Source organism: Pholis gunnellus (assembly GCF_910591455.1).
Source record: "Pholis gunnellus genome assembly, chromosome: 1".
Taxonomy (NCBI): Eukaryota; Metazoa; Chordata; class Actinopteri; order Perciformes; family Pholidae; genus Pholis; species Pholis gunnellus.
Window position 1 is genome coordinate 20,874,330 of NC_136528.1, and position 24,109 is coordinate 20,898,438.

At 41.1% G+C, this 24,109-nt stretch overlaps 1 protein-coding gene across 4 annotated transcripts in view; it reads right to left on the bottom strand.

Moving 5' to 3' along the window:
• The window catches only part of nfat5b (nuclear factor of activated T cells 5b), a 32,151-nt gene that overhangs the window by 4,642 nt on the left and 3,400 nt on the right, over positions 1 to 24,109 (bottom strand). Inside the window, exons 2-12 of one of the 4 annotated variants that reach the window (XM_079170007.1) lie at positions 13,209 to 13,334; positions 9,588 to 10,218; positions 8,057 to 8,246; positions 6,915 to 7,105; positions 6,412 to 6,584; positions 5,211 to 5,345; positions 5,054 to 5,106; positions 3,147 to 3,279; positions 2,680 to 2,754; positions 2,392 to 2,495; positions 353 to 2,174 (exon numbers count right to left, since the gene is read on the bottom strand). In XM_079170007.1, the coding sequence (XP_079026133.1) occupies positions 353 to 2,174; positions 2,392 to 2,495; positions 2,680 to 2,754; positions 3,147 to 3,279; positions 5,054 to 5,106; positions 5,211 to 5,345; positions 6,412 to 6,584; positions 6,915 to 7,105; positions 8,057 to 8,246; positions 9,588 to 10,218; positions 13,209 to 13,334 (3,633 nt within the window). Of the gene's footprint in view, positions 1 to 352; positions 2,178 to 2,391; positions 2,496 to 2,679; positions 2,755 to 3,146; positions 3,280 to 5,053; positions 5,107 to 5,210; positions 5,346 to 6,411; positions 6,585 to 6,914; positions 7,106 to 8,056; positions 8,247 to 9,587; positions 10,219 to 10,735; positions 10,752 to 11,610; positions 11,626 to 13,208; positions 13,335 to 24,109 lie in introns of those variants that run through there. The other 3 variants (XM_079170006.1, XM_079170008.1, XM_079170009.1) reach the window with 3 other exon arrangements.

Here is a 24,109-nt window from a genome sequence, read left to right on the forward strand (position 1 = left end):
AGCTCAAGTCAATGGACCTTGTGATGAGAATGTTCTTGTCAATAAATACAAATAAATTATAGAAATTGTAAACCAATGTTTTGGGAGAATTAAAAGGGGATTTCTTTTTTCAGGTTGCACATAGATTTCCCATTTGGTTTCCTGTTCACCATTTGACAACTCTACTATCGTTTATATGAGTGCGAAGACCTTGTCATGAAAAAAAACATGTCAATTTGCTAAGGGAGTTAACAAAGCTCTCATTGGCAATCAGAAAATTGAGAAGGTGGTTCATATAATATTTGCCATCGGCACTTGTTGGCAGTCATTCATACTACAAGATTAAAGTGCACCTGTGTAATCAATTCCTTACCGTTCTGAATCCCAAAAAGGAAGAGGCCAGGTTGTTGAGGCTGGCTGGGCTGATTGATGCTCCCACTGACAGCAGTCTGAAACAGAGTCCCTGGCTGTTGAACAGGGGAGGAGGTGGTCGTTTGGAGGTTTGCCACGCCATTCTGTGAGGCAAACATGGCTGACTGTGTGAGCTCCTGAGTAGCCAGTCCACCCTGCAGAGAGGCCATGTTAGACTGAGGCATGAAGAGGCCCACAGGCTGCTCCTGCCGGTTGTTTGAGCTGCTGCCCAGCTGCATCGGCTGTTGCTCCTGAAATATGACTTGCTGTCGTGGATCGGTGGGGTTCCCTAAGGCCATGGGCTCAGAGCGATCCTGCTGGTTTACTGTCACCATGCTGGCTTGGGAAAAGTGCAGAGAGGGGTTTGGAGGCTCTTGGGAAACTAAACTGCTGCTGGTCAGCGGTGGCATTTGGCCCTGGCTGCTGAACAGGAGGCTGGAGGCCTGATCCGGAGTGGACAGGGGGTTGTTGCAGAACAGTAGGCCAGTCTGCTGTTGCTGCTGCTGGCCTGGGGAAAGTGTGTTTGCAGATGGATGTGGGGAGATGTTCTGAAACAGGGAAGACTGCTGGGCTGGCTGTGTGTGGGGCTGAGGCTGGGAGGGCTGCTGCTGCTCCATGGGGCTTCTCTGTTGGATGGGGGGGAGCTGAGTTTGAGCCTGAAATACTGATTGTGGTTTAGGGGCAGGCGTTTGTAGAGCACTGAGGAAGGCCAGCTGCTGCTGCTGCTGCTGTTGTTGTTGCTGTTGTTGAGCACTACTGGTTGTGAGCTGAGAGGACAGGGATGTCTGAGGGAGGAAAAGCCCAGGGGTTGAGGGCTGTTGGTCTGGAGACTGTAGTACTGTCATGGTGTTTTGGAAGAGAGCGGCCTGGACCTGCTCCTGAGAGGCTTTCTGGAACAACGTTCCCTGTGAATCTTGTGTTTCAGCCAAAGAACTGGGATTGTGGAACATGGGTGGTGAAGGGTGTGATGGTGTCTGCTGGAGGAAGTTGGTCTGAATTGAGAGCAGATCACTCGCCTGTTGAAAGAGAGCTGCTTGTTGTTGTTGTTGTTGTTGTTGTTGCTGCTGCTGCTGTTGTTGTTGTTGTTGGGCCTGTTGGAAAAGAGTCCCCTGGTTTGGCACCACCCCCTGTGATGGGCCCTGCTGCTCTGCGTTCTTGGCCTGTGGGGCGTCCTGAAACATACCACACTGCATCTGAATCTGTGACTGAAACAGCTGCTGCTGTAAATTCTCCAAAACCTGCTGCTGTTGAAGCTGTTGTTGCTGGATTTGTTGCTGTTGTTGCTGCTGAATTTGCTGTTTTTGGATCTGTTGTTGGTGCTGGATGTGTTGCTGCTGCTGTTTGGCCATTGAGTTGTCAGACTGAAGTGGTAAGTTACAGTACCCTTTGGCTTTAAGCTGCCTCACTGCCTCCTCCAGCTGGGCTACTTCGTCTGGGGGAAAAAGAGGCAGTTGCTGCTGTTGAGGTGCAGGTTCTCCACACAACCTCCCCACAGCTCCAGAGCCACTGCCGGGCCTCTCCGGTCCGAGGCCCTCTCTGGGCTCCAGGAGGAACTGCTGTGATCCCTGCTGGAGCAGAGAGTCGGCGGGCACAGAGAAGGAGCTGGTGGCTGCAATGTCCTGCTTCTGAATAGTGCCTAAGGGCTCTGTGTTGGGAAAAACAGGAGCCTGGGCTTGGTCAGGTTCGCCCGCAGGCTGAGACAGGTTATTGGAGAATGGTCTGTTTTTATTTAGATGGCCTGCAGTCATGTCTGGGTTCTGCTGGGTTGGACACAGGTCACCAGTCTGCTGAAAACACAAGATAAAAGATAAAAGATGTGCTTTATTTTGCTTTTAGATTTTGTCGTCAGTTTTATTGCGTTATCGTTAATGTTAAAACTGTCCACAAATAACACTTCTCTTACAGACTAGATAATTAAGTATGAACTCAACTTAATTTTACTGAACATTTATGTGATTTGACTTTGAAAAACTTTAAATAGGTTACAGATCAATATATCACCTTAAAAACACCAGAAGATTGGAGGTTGCTGGTGACCTCCATCGGAGTGACATCTTCTCTCTTCACTAAAGGCAACATCGAGGGCATCAAGGCACCATCTAGAACTGTAGGAGCAACACCAAGGAATACATATTATTCTTAAAATGTTATATTTTGCTTTGTGTTCAACTATTCAGAGAAGTGGCAGTCAACCGGGAGCTGACAAGTACAGTGTATTAGAAATGAACAGCTTTCAAACAGGATGTTACAATCATTGTTACAAAGAGTAGTTAACAAAGGGAAAACAACCTTTAATTTGTTCATCAAATGAACAAGTCTTCACTGGAGAGGGCGCCTCTCTCTTCACAGGAAAATCATTTTTTGCTGCAAGGGCAAAATTTGAAAATCAATGGAAACATACAGCAAGATAATAGCTTGGTTTACTTTGTAGACGCGATAGGACCGTACAATTATGAAAAGTGCTAATGAAAGAGAGTCCTGAATGTGGAAAACCCTGGATTTCTAAGTTTAGACATTGGCTGTTTATTGTGCTCTTGACTGATTGCTAATACTTTCTCTGATCCTTCTTAACTGTAGGTGGTGAGCCAGCTGTGGTGCCAGCAGGTAAATCTAAAAAGTACTTTGTAAATAATGACCTCGTCATCAAAAATGTACATGTTTTTTAACCAGCTTGACTCCTCATTAGTTGATTGTAAAAAGAGACGGATGTAGAGAAACTTGTGTGATTTAATAAATAAACTGAAACAGGAACAAACCTGAATCTGGAGTGTAGGTAAAGGGCTGAACGTCATGGGATCTCCCAGCATTCGTCACCACGTAGATTCCTACACACACCGAAGAGGTGATGGCTTGGTTCTGGTACGGAGGAACCTTCACTATCACGTGATTCTAAAGGGGTGATCATTCAAAGAAATTCAGCAAAAAAGAATGACAACTACAGTAGGTATAACTGCACTAGTCAAAAGGTGATTTGATTAGAACAAAGTGAAAAAATATTCATCACGTTGTCTGTATCTTTTGCCCTATGGACACATCATGAGCACGGGGGTGACGTGATACACGATACTGTGACTGCTGGAGGTTGTAATGTAAATGTGTGTACTGAACTGGAGGTAGTTTTGATCTACACAGAGATGACTGCATTCAGTTATGATGATTTGTCTTATAGATTTACAGTTAAATATCTAAGGTCTGAGCATAAAACATGCTCACTCTTTTTTACACTTTTGGTTCTTAAAATATTCATCAGTAATGCTCATAATGTTGTTCATAACTCAGTGCAACCACGTACGGCAATATCTACCAAATGACAGGGGTAATCGCTGAATCACTTAGTTTAAATACGTTATAATTCCACCTATAAACAGCTGGTGGCAGTAAAGCTTTGAAAAATGTAGCATTGCTTCATAAAAGGGCAGAAAAGAAGACTACTTGCCAACTTTAACAGTACTGGTTAAAAAAAAAAGAAGTCTAAGATGTAATGTTAGGTGAAAATGAGGAAATGCATTCAATATATTTGTTAGGCTTTGCAGATACACAACATGTGTATCAGTCAGAAACATTGAATGTTTGTGTACCTTAAACAAAACACAAAATGATCTACCTCTGACCATTTTGTTTACAAGGGCAAAGGTTTAAACTGGACTGTTGAGACACACTCAGTACAGCTTTCGAGACTGAGGGTAATTAGGTCAGAACACAATGAGACTACTCAAACATTTGAACCAGCAGTCGTTTAAGATGATTACATCTAAAGCCCCATACAAATCTGAAAAGGCTGCTTCTTTCTACTCAGCTGATTAGTAATAGGCATTAAAGCGATAGTTCAGAATTTTCAAGTGGGGTATGAGGAACTTATCCTTAGTCAGTGTATTACCGACAGTAGATGACGGGCGACACGCTCCCAGTTTGCTCCCAGTTTGGAGAAACAAAGCACCGGCACGTAAACTAAAAAATGAACTGCTGTGGACGGGGGCAGCAGCAAAAATGTATTTAAATCTATATTAGTTTAAGTGTACGCTATATTTAGAATATCTTTACCACTTTATCTTGCAGTCAGGCAGCCCTTTCCAGCGGGGAACTTAAGCTGTTATCTACGCTCTCTTCAGAGCCACAAGACTCCTCTGACAAAAGTGATTTTACCTCGCAGAACACATGAGTATTTGGTCTACCGCTGCCTTAATCGGTTAGTTTGTTTGTGTTACTGTGTGACTCAGGTGAGTCTGAACTAACTAAAACTAAAACACCAAAATTACACGATAAAACAAACAAACCGACCGAGACAGCGGTAGTTCAGTAACTTCACAGTTCTGAGAGGTAAAATGAATGCCTTCTTGTCGAAGGAGTCTTGTGGCTTTGAAGAGATCGGGATAGTAGCTTCAGTTCCTCGCTGGAAAGATAGAGCGCGATAAAGCGGTGAAAATATCTTAAATGTAGCGTACACTTAAACTGATATTGATCTTTTTGGGTGGGCCTTATTTTTAGGCAGCATTTTGCAGCTGCCGTCGTCCACAGCTGTACATTGCTTTGCTCCTGTGCAGGTATTCCTGTCTGTTTCTCCAAACTAGGGGCGTGCTGACAGCCATCTACAGTAGGTAATACACTGACTATGGATAAGTACAACACCAAGTACAAAACTACCACAAGAGCAATCACATTTTACCTGGTGAAACAGCTCCATGTCAATTTCAGCCTCCGCCTTCCACGAGTTGTCATCTGGAACAGACAGAAGATGCAGCATGTTTAATGGAGAACAATTATAATGCATAAAGCCAAAATATCCACAGACAATCATATTCTTAAAAATAATAATTTCTTACCGGAGACATTCTCCTGAAATATGACTTTGGTGTCTTTAAGAAAGTTTTTGCCAATGATAAAGACCTCTTCTCCACCTCTCACTGAACAACTGTGCAGTGACTTCTTCAGGATTTCAGGCACTCCTGCAGGCTGAGCTAAAAACAGACATAAACAGTTTTGATAAGTGTCACTTTCACTGATTTTCACCAAAAAATAGCTAGGTTTCATAAAAGAAACAAAAGAAGTAGATTGGTTTAAACTCATTTTCACTCAAATTGTATAATGTCTATAGTGCCTCAAAGTAATTGATTTGAATGCTAAATGGTTAAACTACGGTTTGTGCTTACAAAATCAGACTAAAACTCTACAACAAAGGATTAAACAGCCTCCTGCAGCACGATCCACTGTCGCAACAATCCCACCTGAAGTTTATATTTGTGATATGTCTCCCGACAGCCTGCAATCTAACAAGAAAACATTTTAAGACTTTTGAATGCGATTTAAGACATTTTAATTGCTTCTAAAGCCTTTTAAAGATTTTTCACGCCCTGCATGTACGCTGAACAAAGACGTGATCTTTATTTCATACGATAGAAATACTGGCTATTTCTCATCGGCCTACAAAATGGCCGTAAGAATGCTGAAGCTCACACACAGACACACATTGTCTTTTTCACTTCTCTACGCCACATGCACACACGTACAGATGCCAAGGGGGATTACTATTTTTGGTGATTTTGTGGAAAGATATTTCCCTGGATTGCATGCTAACTCTGTGTAAACAATAGAAGTCCACACACCTCTATTGTTTTAGTCCTTTCCTTCCCTTTCTCCCCTGTCTCTCCCAAATCAACTTACATAGAAACGTTCTTATAGCCTAAAGCGTCTTTCCTGTTATGAAACCAACCCCACCCATCATGCTTTACACATTCGCAAATAACACTTGAACCTGAGGGGACCCTTACACACTGTCACCAAGTGTGGACATAAAAAGACAACAGTCTCCCGACCGCAGGCTTGATTAAACTTCAGAATCAGGATTTCTCATGTTAAAGAGGAGAAAATAGCTCAGTTTAAAATGGTAATTATTAACTATGTAAATTACAGATCAGCCGTCTGTTTTGCTTCTTGCAAATCTAGTGAAACTGGTTTATTACAGGAAAATTAATTACCAGGATTTCTGCATATATAATGGAGTCAACCACAAGGAGACTGACTTACTACACAGGATTGGAGATGAGGGAGTCTGTAGCACGAGCACTGATCCATCTGGACGGGGGATCTTGACCCGAAACACCAGCCTAGCGCGTGTGCTCTTCTTCTTAGACCCTGCCACACCAATACGAGCCTCGACATCAGCATTACGGAGCTTCAAGATCCCAACACAGTCCACCCTGTAGACAGACCATGTTAGCCAGGAAAACTAGCAGTTTAAAAAAACAACTGTACAGTGTTTGGTAAACTAGCAGCTCTTTACAACACCAAATACTACAATGTGTCATTATAATAACTGATTTCACAACAGTAAGGGAATCAATGAAATATGTATCAATAATGCAATCTCTTTATTAAGCAATTGGTTCGAATTATCTGTGAAGTACAACTGGGCACATAAAAGCTACGCTTGTGTTGTTTGGGGTTGAATATATTAAAATAAAATTGATTGGGAGTAATATTTATCACAAAAACAACCCAATTTCGATAAAAAAACAAAAAGTACATACGCTAGCGTCATGTTGGTGCTCGGATCAAGGGAGACCTCGATGACAGTTGTGCCATCAATGTCCACCTCTTTGCAGGCTGTGGTGTTGCGGCCGGTCACCCTGCAAGCTTGATAGAAACCGTGAGGCTTGACACGCCCAGCGTCGTTGCCCACAAACACCTGCAAGACCACTGGCTCATTCACTCCCCCCAGCTGTGTAAGTAAAAACAAAAGAAAAGCGATATATGCATTACAGAACGGGTTTTATATAGATGCTTCCCTACCTGCTTCATGTGTCCTGTAATCTTAGCTTGTTTATCAGCACATCTTTTTGTGCAATCTAGTCAGCCTTTTAAAAGCCAAACTGTGTTTGTTATGTTCTGCTGTTAACTTCTATGCCCGTTATTTGCATCTGGTTGCACATGCTCTTCACAAGTCCTGACAGTACAAAGAGTACCTGATCAGGTAGAAATCTGACCTCCCCGTGGCCTGACTTATGATCACCTCTTGGCCTACAAACAGACTGACCACATTAATGATCAAACGCTAGACAGCGTATCAAGTCTTGCTCCTAACTCACAAGTCTCAGGAAATATCAAAATATATTGGGCAGATTGTCACAATTCTTTTTTGCAGATTCACCACACACACCTCAAAAGTAATGCAGGTGGTTGTCATCTGCAGACATGAAGTATTTCATTCATGCTGGGGATGAAGAGAACCTGTTCAAATCCAGTTCAACCTTTCTGACTCAACAGTTCTAAAATCTCTCTCCACATATACAATACAAAATACTAAAAGACAAGATATAACACAAGTACGGGATCAGACCTGGTTTTGAAAAGCAATCAGTATTAACTGTCCATTTGGAGGAAAATAAAACTTGATTTAGGCGTCCATACTGAGCATATTATGTCTCTGCAGAAAAAGACTCTTTCCACATTTTGACACACTGTGACCTTAACCCTTCCACCTCAATCATATTTGACTTTTTTCTGCCCCACTGCGTCTACGGCTCTAGGAATAGCAAATCTAAAACACTCTAGCTTCTAACAAAAACCCAATTATTAACTTAACCTTAAACAAGGGCACACTATGGCAGAAAAGTCAAACCATTGACTCCAGCGTTCATTAAAGAGGCTGTGTCAGGGTTTTAACAGTTACCTTTACAGTGGGAAAGCCCTGCTGAGTGCGGTCCTTCACTGACCCTCTGCTGCCTTCAGTCAGATAGCGAGCACGGTGCTGAGTCTCTGGCTGGACGAGGATCTTCACCTCCTTCCCCTCACTCTTCTGTGGGTATTGCGTCGAAAGAGTTCCTCCTTTCTGGCTCGTTGTCTGAGGATCATTAGAGCTGCTACAAAGACCGGTTTGACAGAGACACCAGCAGATTACTTCTAATTCTAAGATTTTATAGCAATTTTATTTTAGTTGGTACAACCTATCTTCTGGTACTGTGGTGGAAAAAGCACAGAATGTTGCTTTAACGGATTATGACCCTGTCCGTATTTGTTCAGAGCCCCCCCCCCCCTCCCTCCATCTCCCATGATGCTCTGAGCAATGCAAAGTTAACAGGCCCTCCATCAACCAAGCATATTCCATCGCCTGCTCTTAAAAGCGTTCAGTTATCTGTTTATTTAATCTGCTCTGCTAATCCTAGGTCTTTGAGAGAGGCTCTGTGATTCACTGTGCCTGACCATTGTTTGGACTTCAGTATCCTGCCCCTCTCTCCCCTCTGATCTAACCGCTCTTCTTCAGTCAACGCCTGATGGGAAATTCAGAGCCAGAGCCATTTGTTGGAAATTTACTTCTGTTCTGTGCAATGTGGGATTTCCTAATAATACCTATTCTGACAGTCAGGAGGAGTGCCGTATGAGAGTATCCACAAGGACCCTTCAGACAATGGATTTAAGAATTAAGTACCTACTTAGGAAGTGTGCAACTACCACCGGGAGAATATTAAATGAATAAAAAGTAAATTAACTTCTCAGTAAAAAATGATTCCTACAATAAGTGGAATCGTTGTTTTCTTTGGTCACTGTTGGGTGACAGATTGAGGGAAAAATATTAGTAAATGAGTAAATCAAAAGACAAAATGCAGATGCTTCCATACAGGGCACCAGGCTTCACTGAGTGGTTTGATGAGTGTGAATATATAAACCTTTGCATTGACATTCTGTTGCTAGTGCAACAGCTTTGGCCCAAGATTACTTCATGTCAGCTACTGCATTAACAAACATTAAAACGAGAAATACAAAGTCGCCCATTTCGAATATTTAAGTTGTCAAATTTGAAAAGGTCGACATATACACTTTCAACTGACTTATATATATAAATTACAAAGAAAAACAGCAAATCCTCACATTTGAAAAGCTGGAACTACAAAAAGTTAAGGTATTTTTGTCTTAAAAATGACTGAAATGTATTAAGAAACTAGTTCCGTGATACATTTTCTCTCAACCGACCAATCGATTAATCAACTAATGGTTGCAGCTCTAGAAAATCTTTAGTCTCCAGTAGAGCTTTGGAGACTTTGACCTGGAAGCTTGTGGTGGCTTAACATTTTATCTTAAGACACCTAATGTTAACCTCTTTTGACAACTTCCTGAGATGTAGAGGATCATGACTTGGACATTAGGATCCAACAGGTCAAACTCAGTTGTATTTCAAAATAAATACATTTACAGGAGACACACACCTTCCTTTGGATCCAGTCTTGTTTTCAGGGCCTAGCTGTGACAGGACAAAGTGTGGACCTTTGGCACTGTCTGCGTCAAACACGTCCATGCTGGCTTCCCCGCGTCCTGCAGACTTCGGGCCAGGCCTCTGACGAGGGGTACGTTTGCGTGACTTTCGTGGCACCTCTGTGTTGTCATTGTAAGAGGCAGAGCTCATGATGCTGAAGTTGGAGAGAGAGTCTTCCATCCAGATGCTGTTACTCTGCTCTGAGTCCTGGGATGTTTCATTATGGCAAGACATCTGGCTCTCATCCAACAGGTCTTGTGGAGGTGGAGAGATGTTCAGTACAGTGCGGCGCTTAGATGGGGTCATCTGATGATGTGGCTGGCCCTCCTGGGATGTTACGCCTCTTGTTCCTCCTAGCTCACCGCTACTCCTGCAGTTACCGCCACCGCTGCCGTTACCATTGCCACCTTCTGCTCCGACAACCTCTGGAACCAGTCGGCTGCTCCTGGCGTCCTCGGGGTCAACAATGCCGCCGTCGACTGGGTTCTGGTCACTGGCTGAAGCACTGGAATGCATGGTGGGGCTGGAAGAGGTGGGAAAAGCACTGCGGGGGCCTTCCATGGTCATAGAGGAGGACACGGCATCTACAGTGCAAATAAGTAGACAGTGAATAAAGGCCTCTCAACCAGTGTTGGCTAGCAGTCCCATTTAAGCAGCAAAATTTATTTTTTATTCATCCAATGAAAATGTCTCCCTTTTCATTGGATCCTAAGTGTGTGCGTGTGTGGTGCTGATGATATCTGAGGATTTGTAAATGTACAGTATAGGTGTGGCTAAAAAGGGGCCAAAGAAGAGATGAGAGGTGAGCAGTCCCCCTTATTTAAAAAAAAAAAAAAATTAAATAAGACTTAAAAATGCTTGTGAATAAACTAAAAAAATAAATAATTAATTTATCATTATTATTAGCGTTTTGTTCATGTTCAACTGCAAAATTGGCCAAAATAATGAAATGGAAAGGGAAGTTCAAAACACTAATATGTACAATATGATGCATGCCAATTATTGGAGCTTTTACTTTCAAATTTCTTTTTTTTTTGCTACAAATGTTCATTGCGTTGGGACTGAACGTAGCCACAGAGACAAAATAAACAAGCTTCTGACCTATGAAGCAGAGAACTGCAGACCATTTTATATGCAGACACTCCCTGCTTCAGAGGGAACTTCCTGGAATATAAAAATGAGACAGCGAATGAGCAATAAGAGCTGAGCAGTAAGAAGGTATTCAGATTTTTTTAGAAAGAAGAATAACACAGATTATTTTGTTCGTCAAAAAGATGTTGCTCCAGCATGCTGACATACACTGTAATTTCAAAAGCATTCAAATAGTTACAATGAACTAGATGAAGAGTGGGGAAAAGTCTGGTTAAGTTGCAGGTGGTAAAAAGGAGTTAAACTGCTGTTGACATTCTGGATTGTGTGGTGACTCATTAGTTTGCAAGACACACAGTCAGAAAGAAAAAGAGGCACATACACAGTGTGGAGGTCGTGTCATTTTGAGCAAGTATCAAAACACATACAGTATATTATGATCACAAGCCAAAAACATACAATAGCAACCCAAATGTATGACCAAATACTGTCGGTGGGTAATGAGTGTGTTCCCTCTATTATACTCTATGCACTGGAAGAAGGATTTTAAACAGTGCTGTAAATTAAAAAATTATATTGCTGTTCTGCTGAACACTGGAATTAAGAATGAAGTCAGTTTAAAGCTGGAATGCAGAACATTTGTCTCCCCCATCTGGCAGTGAGAGTAAATATAACGGGGGAGGGACCAGGAGCAGCAGCTAGGAGTATGGCGGACACTATGGAGAAAAATCCTCAGAAGCATCCTAGAAAAGTTTCTGGAGTGGATGCTGCAGACAAAAAAAAAGAAACTCTGCATTCAGAGGAAGGATTCAAATAAAAATAAAAATGCATGGGGAGACTTGAGGAGAGCACTCCTGTGGTCGGGGGGGGGGGAGATGCATGCTCACCTGCAGGCATGTGTGCACCAGCGAGGGAAAGTCACCACAGGCACCACATCTCCGGTATACTGCGGAATACAGAGCCCTCTCTGGCGACAATAGGCTTAATTAGCTTTGTTTGAACTCCTATAGCAACGGCTTGAATATGTAACCGCCCTGCACTCCAGCTTTAAATAAAATTATTTTTGAAACAAAAAATAAAAGCCAGGTAATGCTATTGGCAGTTTTCAATAAAACTTAGTTTCACCTTCCTCCTCTTACAGGCACACAAGGTCAAAGCTCTGCAAGTGGCTTTGATGGAGCCAGTCCACGAATTTACTGAAACTCTTTTGATGGCTTTTGGGGAATTTTCCGAATAGGACTTGCAGACATCAGACCCCGGCAGGAGAAAGGACACCATAATGTATGTATGTAAAACCAGTGAGCTCTTTTTTCTTTATACTTCTTTTGGTGTTTTTTTCTTGTTTTTGCAATTGTAGATCTAATCCACTGTCCTTAACATTTCATGTTTTTCTTTAATTATTTGCCAATTATTTGTTAATTGTTGTCAATGTTTTGTTTTTGGACAACACTATGTATCAAGAGAATGCACAATGAAAATGTGAAGGATCAAAAAGTCTCACAGAAGCATAAGCTCGGATTTCTAAGAACTAGAGAAAGTTCTTTAAATATGCTCCAAACCTGTATGTCCTCTGTTCTGTATGCAGTGTACACTCATCATGTTTTGTCCTTTTGCCATGTTTAATGTCAGAATAAAACCTGACAAATTGAAACTGCTCATTTTAGTGAAACGTTCAACTTTTTTCAGATGACCAGTAAAATATCTGTTTGAATGATATACTGTGTTATTGTGAAACATCCAACAAAACGTCCGTGTTTCTTCTGAAATGCACCAAACCAAAGTGTTTTAAACATTGTGAATGACCCGTTGCCATCGGACCACACTGTAAGCATACTGATATACAGCTGAAATTGTATATATTGTAATATCTCATTTCTGGACTTGTGAGTTTCTCTGCCAATGAGATTTTCTCATGTGAACAATAGCTCCACATTGGAAGTGTAAAATGGTCAACAAGGTGATTACAGCCACTCAAAGCTTCCTAATTCTCTCAAAAAGTGAGAACAAAACTCTATATAAATGAATAATAAGCTCCATTGGGCTCTGTCATCATTGCTGGGTTCTTTGTATGGTTTGAACCATTTAACTATTTTATAGTCCGTTTCCCGAAGGAAAAAGGCAGAAAAGGTCTAAATACTATGTAAACCTGCGATACATGAACCGTATTTCAACACTTGGTTGCTGCAAGACACCACAACATACAATAGAGCACAATCCTCTTGACCAAATATTTTACATGCAGGTACAGATGGATGAACTCCAGTGATGTAACTTCCTTTAACGCATTTGTTTTTTGTTTTATTTTTGACTGACGTGAGGATCACAGAGCAGCAGCATGGTTGTCCAACATGCTTTTCTGTCGTATGCAAGTGTTTGTTTGCCTACAGGTACCGATTGTTAACATGTGCTTTGTTCTTTTTTGAGGTGGAGTATAATCAGTCCTGTTCACAGAGGAGAAATAAAGATAAAAGGAGCATGATCCTACCTGATGCTAGAGACGCTGAAGGGGGAGGCCCTGCCTCTCCGCCGCTCTTTTGACTCATGACTTTTGGGCTCTGCTGAGTGGAGATAGGCAGCTGTAGCTCTCTGGGAAGAAGGTCATACGCTGATTCTGTTCAGAGAGGCGGGAACAAAAAAATATTCAGGTCAACTTTTATATGTCAAATGAGAATCATTATCCAAACTTGTCGTGGACATGAAACATGAAAATGAGATTACTCCCTTATTGAAGTATACTTTTCTCATACAATTGCTCTATTTATTTTGATTTCATGTCGTAATCACAGTGTTGCCCATTACAGTACAGCACAACTATTACGCAATTTCAAGAACAAAGGTCTACCTATTACCTGGTTGGCAACAATTATTTGAATTGCATCTCTTTGTTACCGCAAAACTCTGCCGGAGGCTACACATGAAAGAAACATGACACACTGTTGCCTATCCTCTCCAAGATGGTTCCAATAATTTAAGGAAACAAAAACCCAGTGCGCGATTTTAGTTTGTCAATAGACTCTGACAATAGAGTAGGTACAAATGTCTTTCTAGTTAAATGAACAGTGTGTAGCATTTAGGGTGATTTTTTGGAAGAAATGGAAAATAATATTCCTAACTATGTTTTCATTAGTGTATAATCACCTGATACTAAGAATCATATATGTTTTCGTTAGCTTAGAAGGAGTCCTTCACATATACATAGGGACACAGGTCCTATTCACAGAGTCCAACATGTTCAGAATGGACAAACCAAACACTGGCTCCATGGGGCCTTCTGCGTTTCTACCCCACTTAAAGGCCACCGTAGGTTCTCTTCCCGCTTGGAAAGGGAGGAGTGAGTGGAGGTATTCAATTGATTGCAATCTGCAACCTCACCACTAGATGCCACTAAATCCTACAAACCCGTCCTTTAAAAAACGACAATGACCTCCTAAAAGAGAGCTCCACCGATTTAGCATTACACCTCTGTAACAACTTCTTCTTATTTATAAGTTTGTACATCCTCGATTCCTTTCCTCACCTCCTATTCTCGCTGCTTAGTTCTTTCCCACCTGGGATGCGAGCGAAGGAGGCGAGGGACAGACGCGAGGCATTAGATCTTTATAGATTATGCATGTCCTCGCACAAGATTGTCCATTTCTTTGAAGCTAAAATGGTAACTCTGGTCTCTGAGTACACAAAACGACGAGACTACTGAGGTAAAAGCAAAAGCTGTAGCGTACTGAATAAACCGCACATCTCATTAGAAACAGGCTGCAGGGTCGCACAAAGCCTTTTTCTCTCCTCTCTGCTCCTCCCTCAGGCCCAGCAGGACATGGGGAGGGGAGAAAGCCTTGGGTCAACAGCATGACAACACTTTTACTAGCAGCCTGATTCATCATCCAAATATTATGGTATGAACTTAGAGCGGCCATTACAGTCGCCTGACTCTCTTCTCTGCCAACTGCCAGCTTTAATTACTTGCAGCTGAGTCCCAGGGTTCGGTGTGTATATCAGATACTTAACCCTCCCATTGTTACCACTCGCTGTGTACAATAGACAAACCTGGGACATACTGAAACCAGCCCATGCCTCTTCATTCCAAAAGCCCTCCAGTCTCCTACAGCTCGCTTTAGATGAGCAGGGAATGCTGGTTCCCAGAATGGGAGCTTAAATCTGGACTCATATAACTCGCACTGAACCACACATACACACAGGACTCTAGTGTGGTTTTGCTGGTTATTTGCTAAGTTCTCCAAACAAAATAACAGACACACATGCGTGCACATGCACACAAACGACCCCAACCACCTCCACAAAAACACTTTCTCTGCCCCTGCATTTACACTTTAACTCAACGGTCTTATTGGGGCTCACTGACTGACTGCACATGCAGCAACATGTGCTCTGAGTGAGCAGCACTTCCAGTAAACAGATTGCTAACCGCACAGACAGAAAATATGTACTCTTCTCTCCGAGCAGTGGTCTCGAATCACTGGCTGGCCTGTTTAAAGTGTTTCCACAGTCTCTTGACTTTTTCAAAGACAGAATTCTTTTGGAATTTTGCGGTATACATGTTTCTTCGTAAGCAGACAGAGTGCTATTCTTTATTTACAGGTGACAGAACACTGTCCCTTTCACACAGGAGAAGATTTAAAAACTAAAAGGTCAGCATCGTTAGCTGGCAAATAAACTCGCACACCACGTGGTGTTTTGATTTTAACTCAAGACTGCAGTCATGTTGTGCAGAGCACTGAGGAAAACCTTTCATTTTCTGTCCGTCTGTGATGATCATAACAGATTAAAGCCTGACCAAAGATATTCACATCGACAGACACCATGCTCATGTGGTCAGTGTTAATTAGGCCTACTCGTGCTATTAATACATTTTGATGAATAACAACTGAGTTGAAAAGTGGCTGTACTCATTAACCATTTCACAAATGTAGTTTCCACTCGTATACAAGGATAAACAAACCACATATTTCACACCAGAAATCCTGCATAAAGTTAGATATTTTTGCAGCCAGCCAACAGTCAAACATTTTTGCTCTTCCTCACCATACCTTGTGATATGTGTGTATGGTAAGTAGTGCAGTCTGTAGGTGAAAAAAGAAAGCACTCACCATGTGAATGGCAGGACTTACACTCCCATTCATTTCCCTCACATTCCTGCCGCTTGCTCTTACTAGCCCTGGCACCTGGGGCGTGGCAGGTTTTTGGCTGAGTGACTGATTTAACTCCCCTTCTGTCCCCCTCCTCCACTCCACCTACCTCTCTCCCTCTCCCTGTCTTGTTTACTGTGCTCCCAGACCCCTTTCTGTACTTGCTCAACAGGTTAGTGGTTTGTCATGTAGAATCCTGTCAAGCAGAAATGAAGCAATAGAATAATCTGCGTATGTGTAAATTACAACGAAACTACAGAGATTGAACTCGGTGGAACTGAACAAAAAGTGATAAGGTTAAGCGCAGTACTTTTGGAGATTATTCCAAGCAGCAAAGGAAAGAAAGAAACCGTGACGGGGCTGGCACCTGCAGCAAACCATGTACAACAACCCTGAAATGTTTACAGCCAAGCCTACATGAAGGCTGCCAGGGAATCCATAGCAACACCAATCAGGGGACAAGTCTTTGGAGTGTTTGCGTCTCTCGTGAGATTGTGTGGAGAAAATTTTAAAATAAAACAGCATTATCAAAACTGAGACTTAGGAACTGGGCAATAACAAAGCAGGATATGACATGAACAACATTAAAACTGTGTGAATCTGAATCATCCCTGTAAAAAGTCACCAGCATATATTATCTTATTTGACACCATCAGAGATAACACTGATACCCCAAAAAATACTCTTTAGAATATGAGCATACATTCATGCTTAATTAATGAAACGCTAACTAAACTATTTAGTGTATTATAGATCATTATATAATATCATTATTAGAGCCTGGCTGATACATTTTGAAATTTGGACTGAAAAATGTCCTCCTCTGGTCACTTATTCTTAAATGATCAAATTTAACGGATCCTTATTATAAATGTTTGTTTACGTTATGTATAAAATTAATGTTGGCTTATAAATCATTATGCATTTCTTTTAAACTCTCAAATATGATGTGGTGGATATCGCCTAGAAATTTAAATACTAACTTACATTTATGACGTGACAGAAATGTGAGCTTATCTTTGAGCTGATCTGAATATTTACATTACTAAATCTCATTACTTCCCAACACCACAAATAGCCATCCCCAAAATGCCAGCCGTTCATATCACCACACTTGAATATTGAGGTTACTTTGGTGAAACTTAAAGTATCAACGAAGGTAGTTATCTCTCAGTGTAACCCAATACAATTCAACAGCAGCACAAACTGCAGCCTTAAAAATTACCAGAAATTTGTATCGATACCTCTTCAAAAGCTGAACATTAAGTACAACTTGCAATAACACAGTTACTTCTACTGTACTTAATAAAGTGGCAACTGAGAGTGACCTTAAAAGCTGGAAAAACCTGGTGAAGAAATTTGCATACTGTAAAAGTGGAGTGACAGCATGACGAACATGAATGGTTGCAGAGGGTGTCTGAGAGCGATCAAGTGTTTTGTCTTCTATTTCAATAACAGGCAGCAGATGGGAAAGGTTGCATGCAAGAAAAGCCAAAACTTGTGACAGCAGTGATAAACACTGAAACGGGCCAACTGCAGGTAATGTAATGAGATGTAAACTACTGCATGACCTGCCTGCAATGCTTCCAACGCTGCCTAATTTTGTTAAAAAAACAACACCAAAATGCCACAATTTCCTCCCAGCTCTCATAAATTAGTAATATATTGACCTGTATGCACATACTTTTTCAAATCATTCATTTGCTTTTACGTTATTTAGCTGTGAACCCTTTAAAAGGGATCAAAATCTGTTGTAAAAGTCATATTTTAATCAGATTATCTGAGGTGAGTATAGATGGTTTTATCAATACAGATAACCATGATTTGAGTTATAAATAGAGCTCTACATATCTATATACCACATACTGCAGTTATCCTGCAGCTTCATTTCGCACGTTTGACCGCGCTTTAAGTGTTTTATCTACATCCTTTATTCCACATAAACCCACAGCATAATATCAGCTAAGAGTAAACCAGGTCACCGACTGTAGAGCCTGTCACTCATAAATACCACATGATTGCATCAGACACAATGACTCAAAGATGTTGAAATAAAAGTCCTACGTTTGTTACAGCCTCTGCAGCCTAATGCGCATTAGCAGCCTTTATGACTGGAAGTGTCATCATTGCATTTAACCACATATTGCATTCAGGAAGGATCATGAGCCCATGATTATATTTGATAAAACGTTCACCTGATGAAGAAACAGACGAGAATTACAACACTTGAATAGAAAGGATGTGTGAAATTGCAGTTGTGCCTGTTGAATAACGTGTAGCAATTTGGATTTTTTAACAGCCACAGCGTTTTTAGTCAGGAACTGAGAAAGACCCCAAGTGTATATTATGATATTATCTTAAAAAAAAAACGATTTAGTTATCAGACTGGATCCCTGTGAACAAAAGAAAGGAAAAGTATACATACAGATCAAACAATGCTCACAATACCAATTCATGTTCAATCTGCACATTTACATTGGACCTGGTCCAAGCTACATGTCAACCTACAATTCAGTGTCAAGAAACAACAAAGTGAAGGACTGTATTTGAACTGCATTTCTTTTTGGTTTTAGGCCCAAAAGAAAAGTTCAAATTTGGAGATAGCAGTAGCAGTGAAGAATATGTGCCTGCAGCTTTTAATTAGGTCGACTCCAAATAAAAAGACAAATGTAAACATTTTCTATTTTGGCCATTTATTCCATAATTCCAAAGATCTTTGAGTTCTGGTAATTTTTGTTAAAAGTCTGTGTTTTATTCTTTCTACAGAGTCATTTGAAAATGTGAAAGTAATTTGTGTGTCACACCAGGCTCAGACTCTGTGGCATGTAGCTCTCTCAGTCAGCTAATCCTGAAGTGACCAGGAGCGACAACCAGGCATCAGTTTACATGACTTGCTTTCAACAAACACCCACCATTAACCGGTCTTTACTAAACAGCCCACTGAGGCTCCTGTGAGGGCCAAACCAGCAGCTACAGGTCAGGTTTAAGTCGATTTAACATCCTCACAGCAGTGCAACGGGATTGATTATTATTATTATTGGAAGTTAATACAACTGGGAAAAATATAGTCCAATTTTGGCTCAGCATAATCTCTCTCTCTACAACACATCTGCTTTTGGCTCTGAGTTTCAAAAAAGATGGAACAGACACCGAGTTTAACATGAAAGCGTGACTTCAAAAAGCAGAGGAATTCAAAGTATTCACAGAAGACAACAGACACACACATGCACCCGAAAAACACCCCCAAAAAAAGGTGTGCTTACACACAGACACTGGAATGTGCTAAACTTCTATAAAGCTTTCACGGATGTCCAACTGGTAACGGGAAGTTCCTCAAATGACTCAGAGAACACACACACACACACACACACACACACACACACACACACACACACACACACACACACACACACACACACACACACACACACACACACACACACACACACACACACACACACCAAAACATTTGGTGTGCCAACACTGGTGTTTCTGTCTGCTTCTCAGAAAAACCGTGCTGAGGCAACAGGAAGAGCTTTTAGCAACAACGCACGCGCTCACTCATCGACAGTGTGACATCACCAAGTTGTCAAGCTAACCGCATTTTTGTTTTCATTCCCATTTCATGCAAAACATTTGGCCCAATCCACAAGGGTAAACAAGACACCAGTAAATATCAAAACCACTAACCTGGCTCTGTCTGAAGGTACTACAGTCATTCACAGTGGCCTTTGTGCGGACTGAACAAGCAACACGTGACGTGTTAATAAATGAGTTTAAGACGAGGTGGTATGCTGATTTCATTATCTTTGGACAGAGCCGGGCTTCGCTGTTTCCCAATGTTTCCAGTCTTTGTGCTAAGCTACGAGGTTTGTATTGACTGTGCAGACATGAGAGTGATATGAGTCTTCTAATCAATCTCTCTGCAAGAGAGAAAGGAGGAAGATGTCACAACATGTTAGGTCTGGGCCGACTGCTGGGGTTTATGTGAAAAGTGCTTATGAATACTGAAGTACTTTCTATTCCTCAAAACACCACAGTTGCAGACAAAGTGTAATCTTAAGAGCAGCTAGCCTATAAGGTTTTTAGTTTAAATGGGGATATAAATGTTGTTGTTCTTCCTCCAGGTGAACTTGTAAACAAGATTACCTATTGATATCAAGGTTGTTTACGAAAATATGTATTATATTGTATATTTGAGTGAATTGGAATGAGTCAGGTGAGAATGAGGTGAGTTGGATGTTTGCTTGAGAACTGTCTTCCGTTTTAAGCAGGTTGTGGCTTGCCGAGAAGTCACAAATGAACACTTATGATGACGTCTTATTTAACTCATCAAAAGAAATCTTCCTCTTTCCCAAACTGTGATCCATGAGGGAGTGGACAAGAGGGAGAGAGAGACAATATGACTGACAATTGAATGCTGTTACTATAACACTATAACACAATGATTAATACGAGACTTTGATTGATAATTAAAATAAACAACAATTACTCTTTTCTGAGTTACTGTGCCTGACTTCAATAAGAGCAAGGACTTAAAAGTAACATTGGCAGCCAAATTTAAAAAAGGGAAATAACGGACCAAATACATGTATGCAAAGCTATTGAAGAGAGACCCAGTTCACCTTGACTTGCCTTGACTTGTCCTGAGGCAACCGATTCTACTGTGTGTGGGGACGAGAAGCAAAGGTGACCTTTGATTTGAAAAAACACTGCTGCAGGACAACTTGACACAAGGTTAAAAGGACCATCATGTAGTCAGGAGCTAAGCACAATGTGCCAAAGGTTTAATAAAGAAAAAAACATAGCGATCTTGTGACCATGTTGTAGATTCGAGTTTAATGTGAAAACAAACTTAATGGTTTCCAAGCTTTATATAATACTATTATTAAACTCGTAAAATTCTTGTTTATCTGCTCAGTTATAAAGTTTCAAAACTAAATGATGGTGAAATCTGTCTTTGGTACTGTGATTGGAACAATAGGAGGTTCAGGATTAACAAAGTAGAACAAAATAAAAACATTGTGCTCTGCTAATATCAATAAAGAAAGCTGGGCTGCAAACCAAAGTCAGAGTCCAAAATGTTGCACCAAAATCAAAAATACGTCACGTGTTGCTTGGTAATCTTGTTTACAAGTTCACCTGGAGGAAGAACAACAACATTTATTGTACATTGTGCCTAAGTTAAGTAGATAAGATAAATGAACACATGAATGAGTTCTACAAAGCTTAACCTCTGTGCAGATTAAAGTTTATTCCTTGTGTTAGCGCCCCCTTCAGTGACACCTTCCTTTTTCTAAATACATCAGTAGACACATTAACAAAGAAGAGTTAAGTGCTACTTCAACTGAGAATTCATCTGCTACAGCAGGGGTCCCCGATACAGAGAGCAGGGGAATTGAAAACGCGCGACCATGTAGTGACAGACATGACATGCCGGCGTGTAAATAAATTAAGCACAAGTACTCGTCCTTCTAGCTCCCGTCTCTCGGCTCTTCTACTTCTTCTACTCTTCTACTTCTACAGGGTGCGCGCATGACAGCTCTCATCTCGTTCGCCCCCTGGTGGTTGGCTGATTCAGGAAGCGTTTGATTTGATATGTAGCAGAGCACGTATTTTAAACGTTAATATCGCAGACGATCATACTCATTTAATCGTGGCAGCCAAAATCGTGATCGCGATTAAAATTCGATTAATTGTGCAGACTGAAAAAAAATCATAATGCGTCTCTGGTATTGTTCAGGGCCAAATGTGGAGGCGGGCCGTATCCGGCCTGCGGGCCATAGTTTGGGGACCACTGTGCTACAGTAATCTGTCATCCTTTCTCTTGGCCTCGGCCCGACCAGGCATCTCACTCAAGTTTCCAAACCCGTCAGAGTCCCCTCACTAAAGACAGCGAGAGACAGAATAACAACAATGACAGGATGCAAAGGGAAATCGTTCTAGCCGTGCCAGTCTTCCAAGGAAGCAGCAGATGACTTAGAAAAGAGACATGAAAACACAGGATATTGAGATACCACAAGGCTGAAGGATGAATTGTTAAGACTACTTTATGTCAAAGCTATTCAGCATTCTTGAAGGTCATGAAATACCTCCCTGTGTGAGCCTCTATGAGGAGACCTTGTGATGGGACAGGTTTGATAAAAGTCAACAAAGACAGTTGTGGCGGTGTCTCAAAACACCCATATGGCTTGAGGGCATTTTTCATTTTGCGTCAAAAAAAAAAAATGTCTCCTGTGAGCTGATAGCGAGTCCACTCAGATCAACTGGGATATTAAACATCTTGACATGCAGACCTGAGTCCAGTAGCAATAGATCAAGGCCCTACTCAACCATATTATGTGCCGGTGCCAACTGTAATTTGAACAGCAGAATCAACTCAGGATGCCGCTAAAAAAAGTAAGTTGTAAACATAGTAAGTTGATACATGAGCTAATTACAGTCAGCCATTAACAGCATAATTCACATTTCTAACAAGACAACTGCTGCAGAAGGAAGGTAGTGATGAGAGAGGGGAGAGTCAGAGTCCAACGATTTTAAAGCTTATTGCAGAACTTTACAACTAAACAACACACAACCACAACTTTCAGCCTCATCTCGGTCCCAACTAACCTTTTGGATCCAGCCTTAAGTGGCCATTCCATGCTGTTTTTGGCACTTTTGTGTCGGCTTCATTTTGCCGCACCAGAGGTTGCCACTTGGTCAGTATTCATTTAAAGCACAAAACTGTTAAAAAACAATTGTTATTTTACTACATTCTAAACAGAGGCTATCTTATCAGATAAACATGTTTAACATCAAATCACTTAACTCATAGACGCTGCTTCCTACTGGCAGGTTGGCAGATGAGGCCTCATACATGTGCATAGCATTTATTATAGACATCTATTAAACAATTATAATAAATGACACTTCAATAGGTCACACATGAGGTGCCACCTTTCCCTTTTTTTGAGCCAGGAAATACCCTGGCAGTGTATAACACGGTGTGTACACTCTATGAGTGCCTGACACCTAAACTACTGCTTCTCATCTGCCAATGGAAAGCGTCCTGTCAGCCAAGATTCACCACACTTAATAATTAATGTCTTACTTCAGAATCATCTTGCTCTGGAGAGAAACACAAGGGCTGGGTGTGAGATCTCACAGGGGCTTTTGGCTTTTCGCAGAAGCGTGTGAGAAATCCTCCACGCCATAATTGGAGGTAAAAGCATCGGGCAACGTGGCCTCCTGCACTTGACCTTTCGACACTAAACCAACTAAATAGGAAAATGCATCTTTTCTGCTCTATTTTGGCCGATGAGGACAGAAATCCTATGCTAAACTATAAATCAATCCTCATGCCGGTGAACCTACAGTTGAATCGCTGGAACACTTCCATCCAGCTTGACACACAGAAATAAAACAGAAACCGTACTGTCTGCACGATATACAGCTTCTTGTTCCACTTTGTGGATTTTCTGAGTGATACCTCTGAACAGCCGATAAGTGTTTTGGCTGCTTCGGGGGAAAGCAAATATCTGCTTCCATTTCATAAGTACTATTGACCTGCTAACCTAAAATATACCAAGAGGACAAAGTGTCTGCATATAAAGAATTAGTTGGTTTGCTGATAACTTCATTGCAGATCATAAAACCTAAGTGTGCTATGTAGTACATATGTATAAACTTGCATAAAACAACCACAAATGATGACATATAATACAGTACTATTACCACCAAAATAGTAGTATGAGTAGAGTAAAGTAAATCAAGGGTATCAAGTGATAGAAATGTTTGTGTTAAAATACTAAGATTCATTGAATTCTTTTTCCACGATATTTTCCAAATTTTTGTCAGATAGTATTGTTTTTTTTCTGATAATTTAACAATATTTTTTTTTTTTATGTTTGCTGATATATTTTCGATATTTCACTATTTTTCACATAATCTTTTGTGTGGTAAGTAAAATATTTATAAAGTGTAAAAATTATAGAACAACAAATTGGAGGTGCACCAGCTTCAACAGGTTGAACTACTCTATTGATTTGCAACCAAAACAAAGTCACAAGTGTGCAGTAAATACCAGCGGAGGTGATATTTTGACCTGGCCTCAATTAGTCGTTTGGTTAGTGTTAATGATTAACCAAATAGATTTAAAAGAAGTTAAGGAGGATTGAGTAATTTGCAACACTACTTTTGTTTTTGTCAAGACACGTACACAACGAATATATCAGCACTTAACGCTAACACTGAATATGAGAGA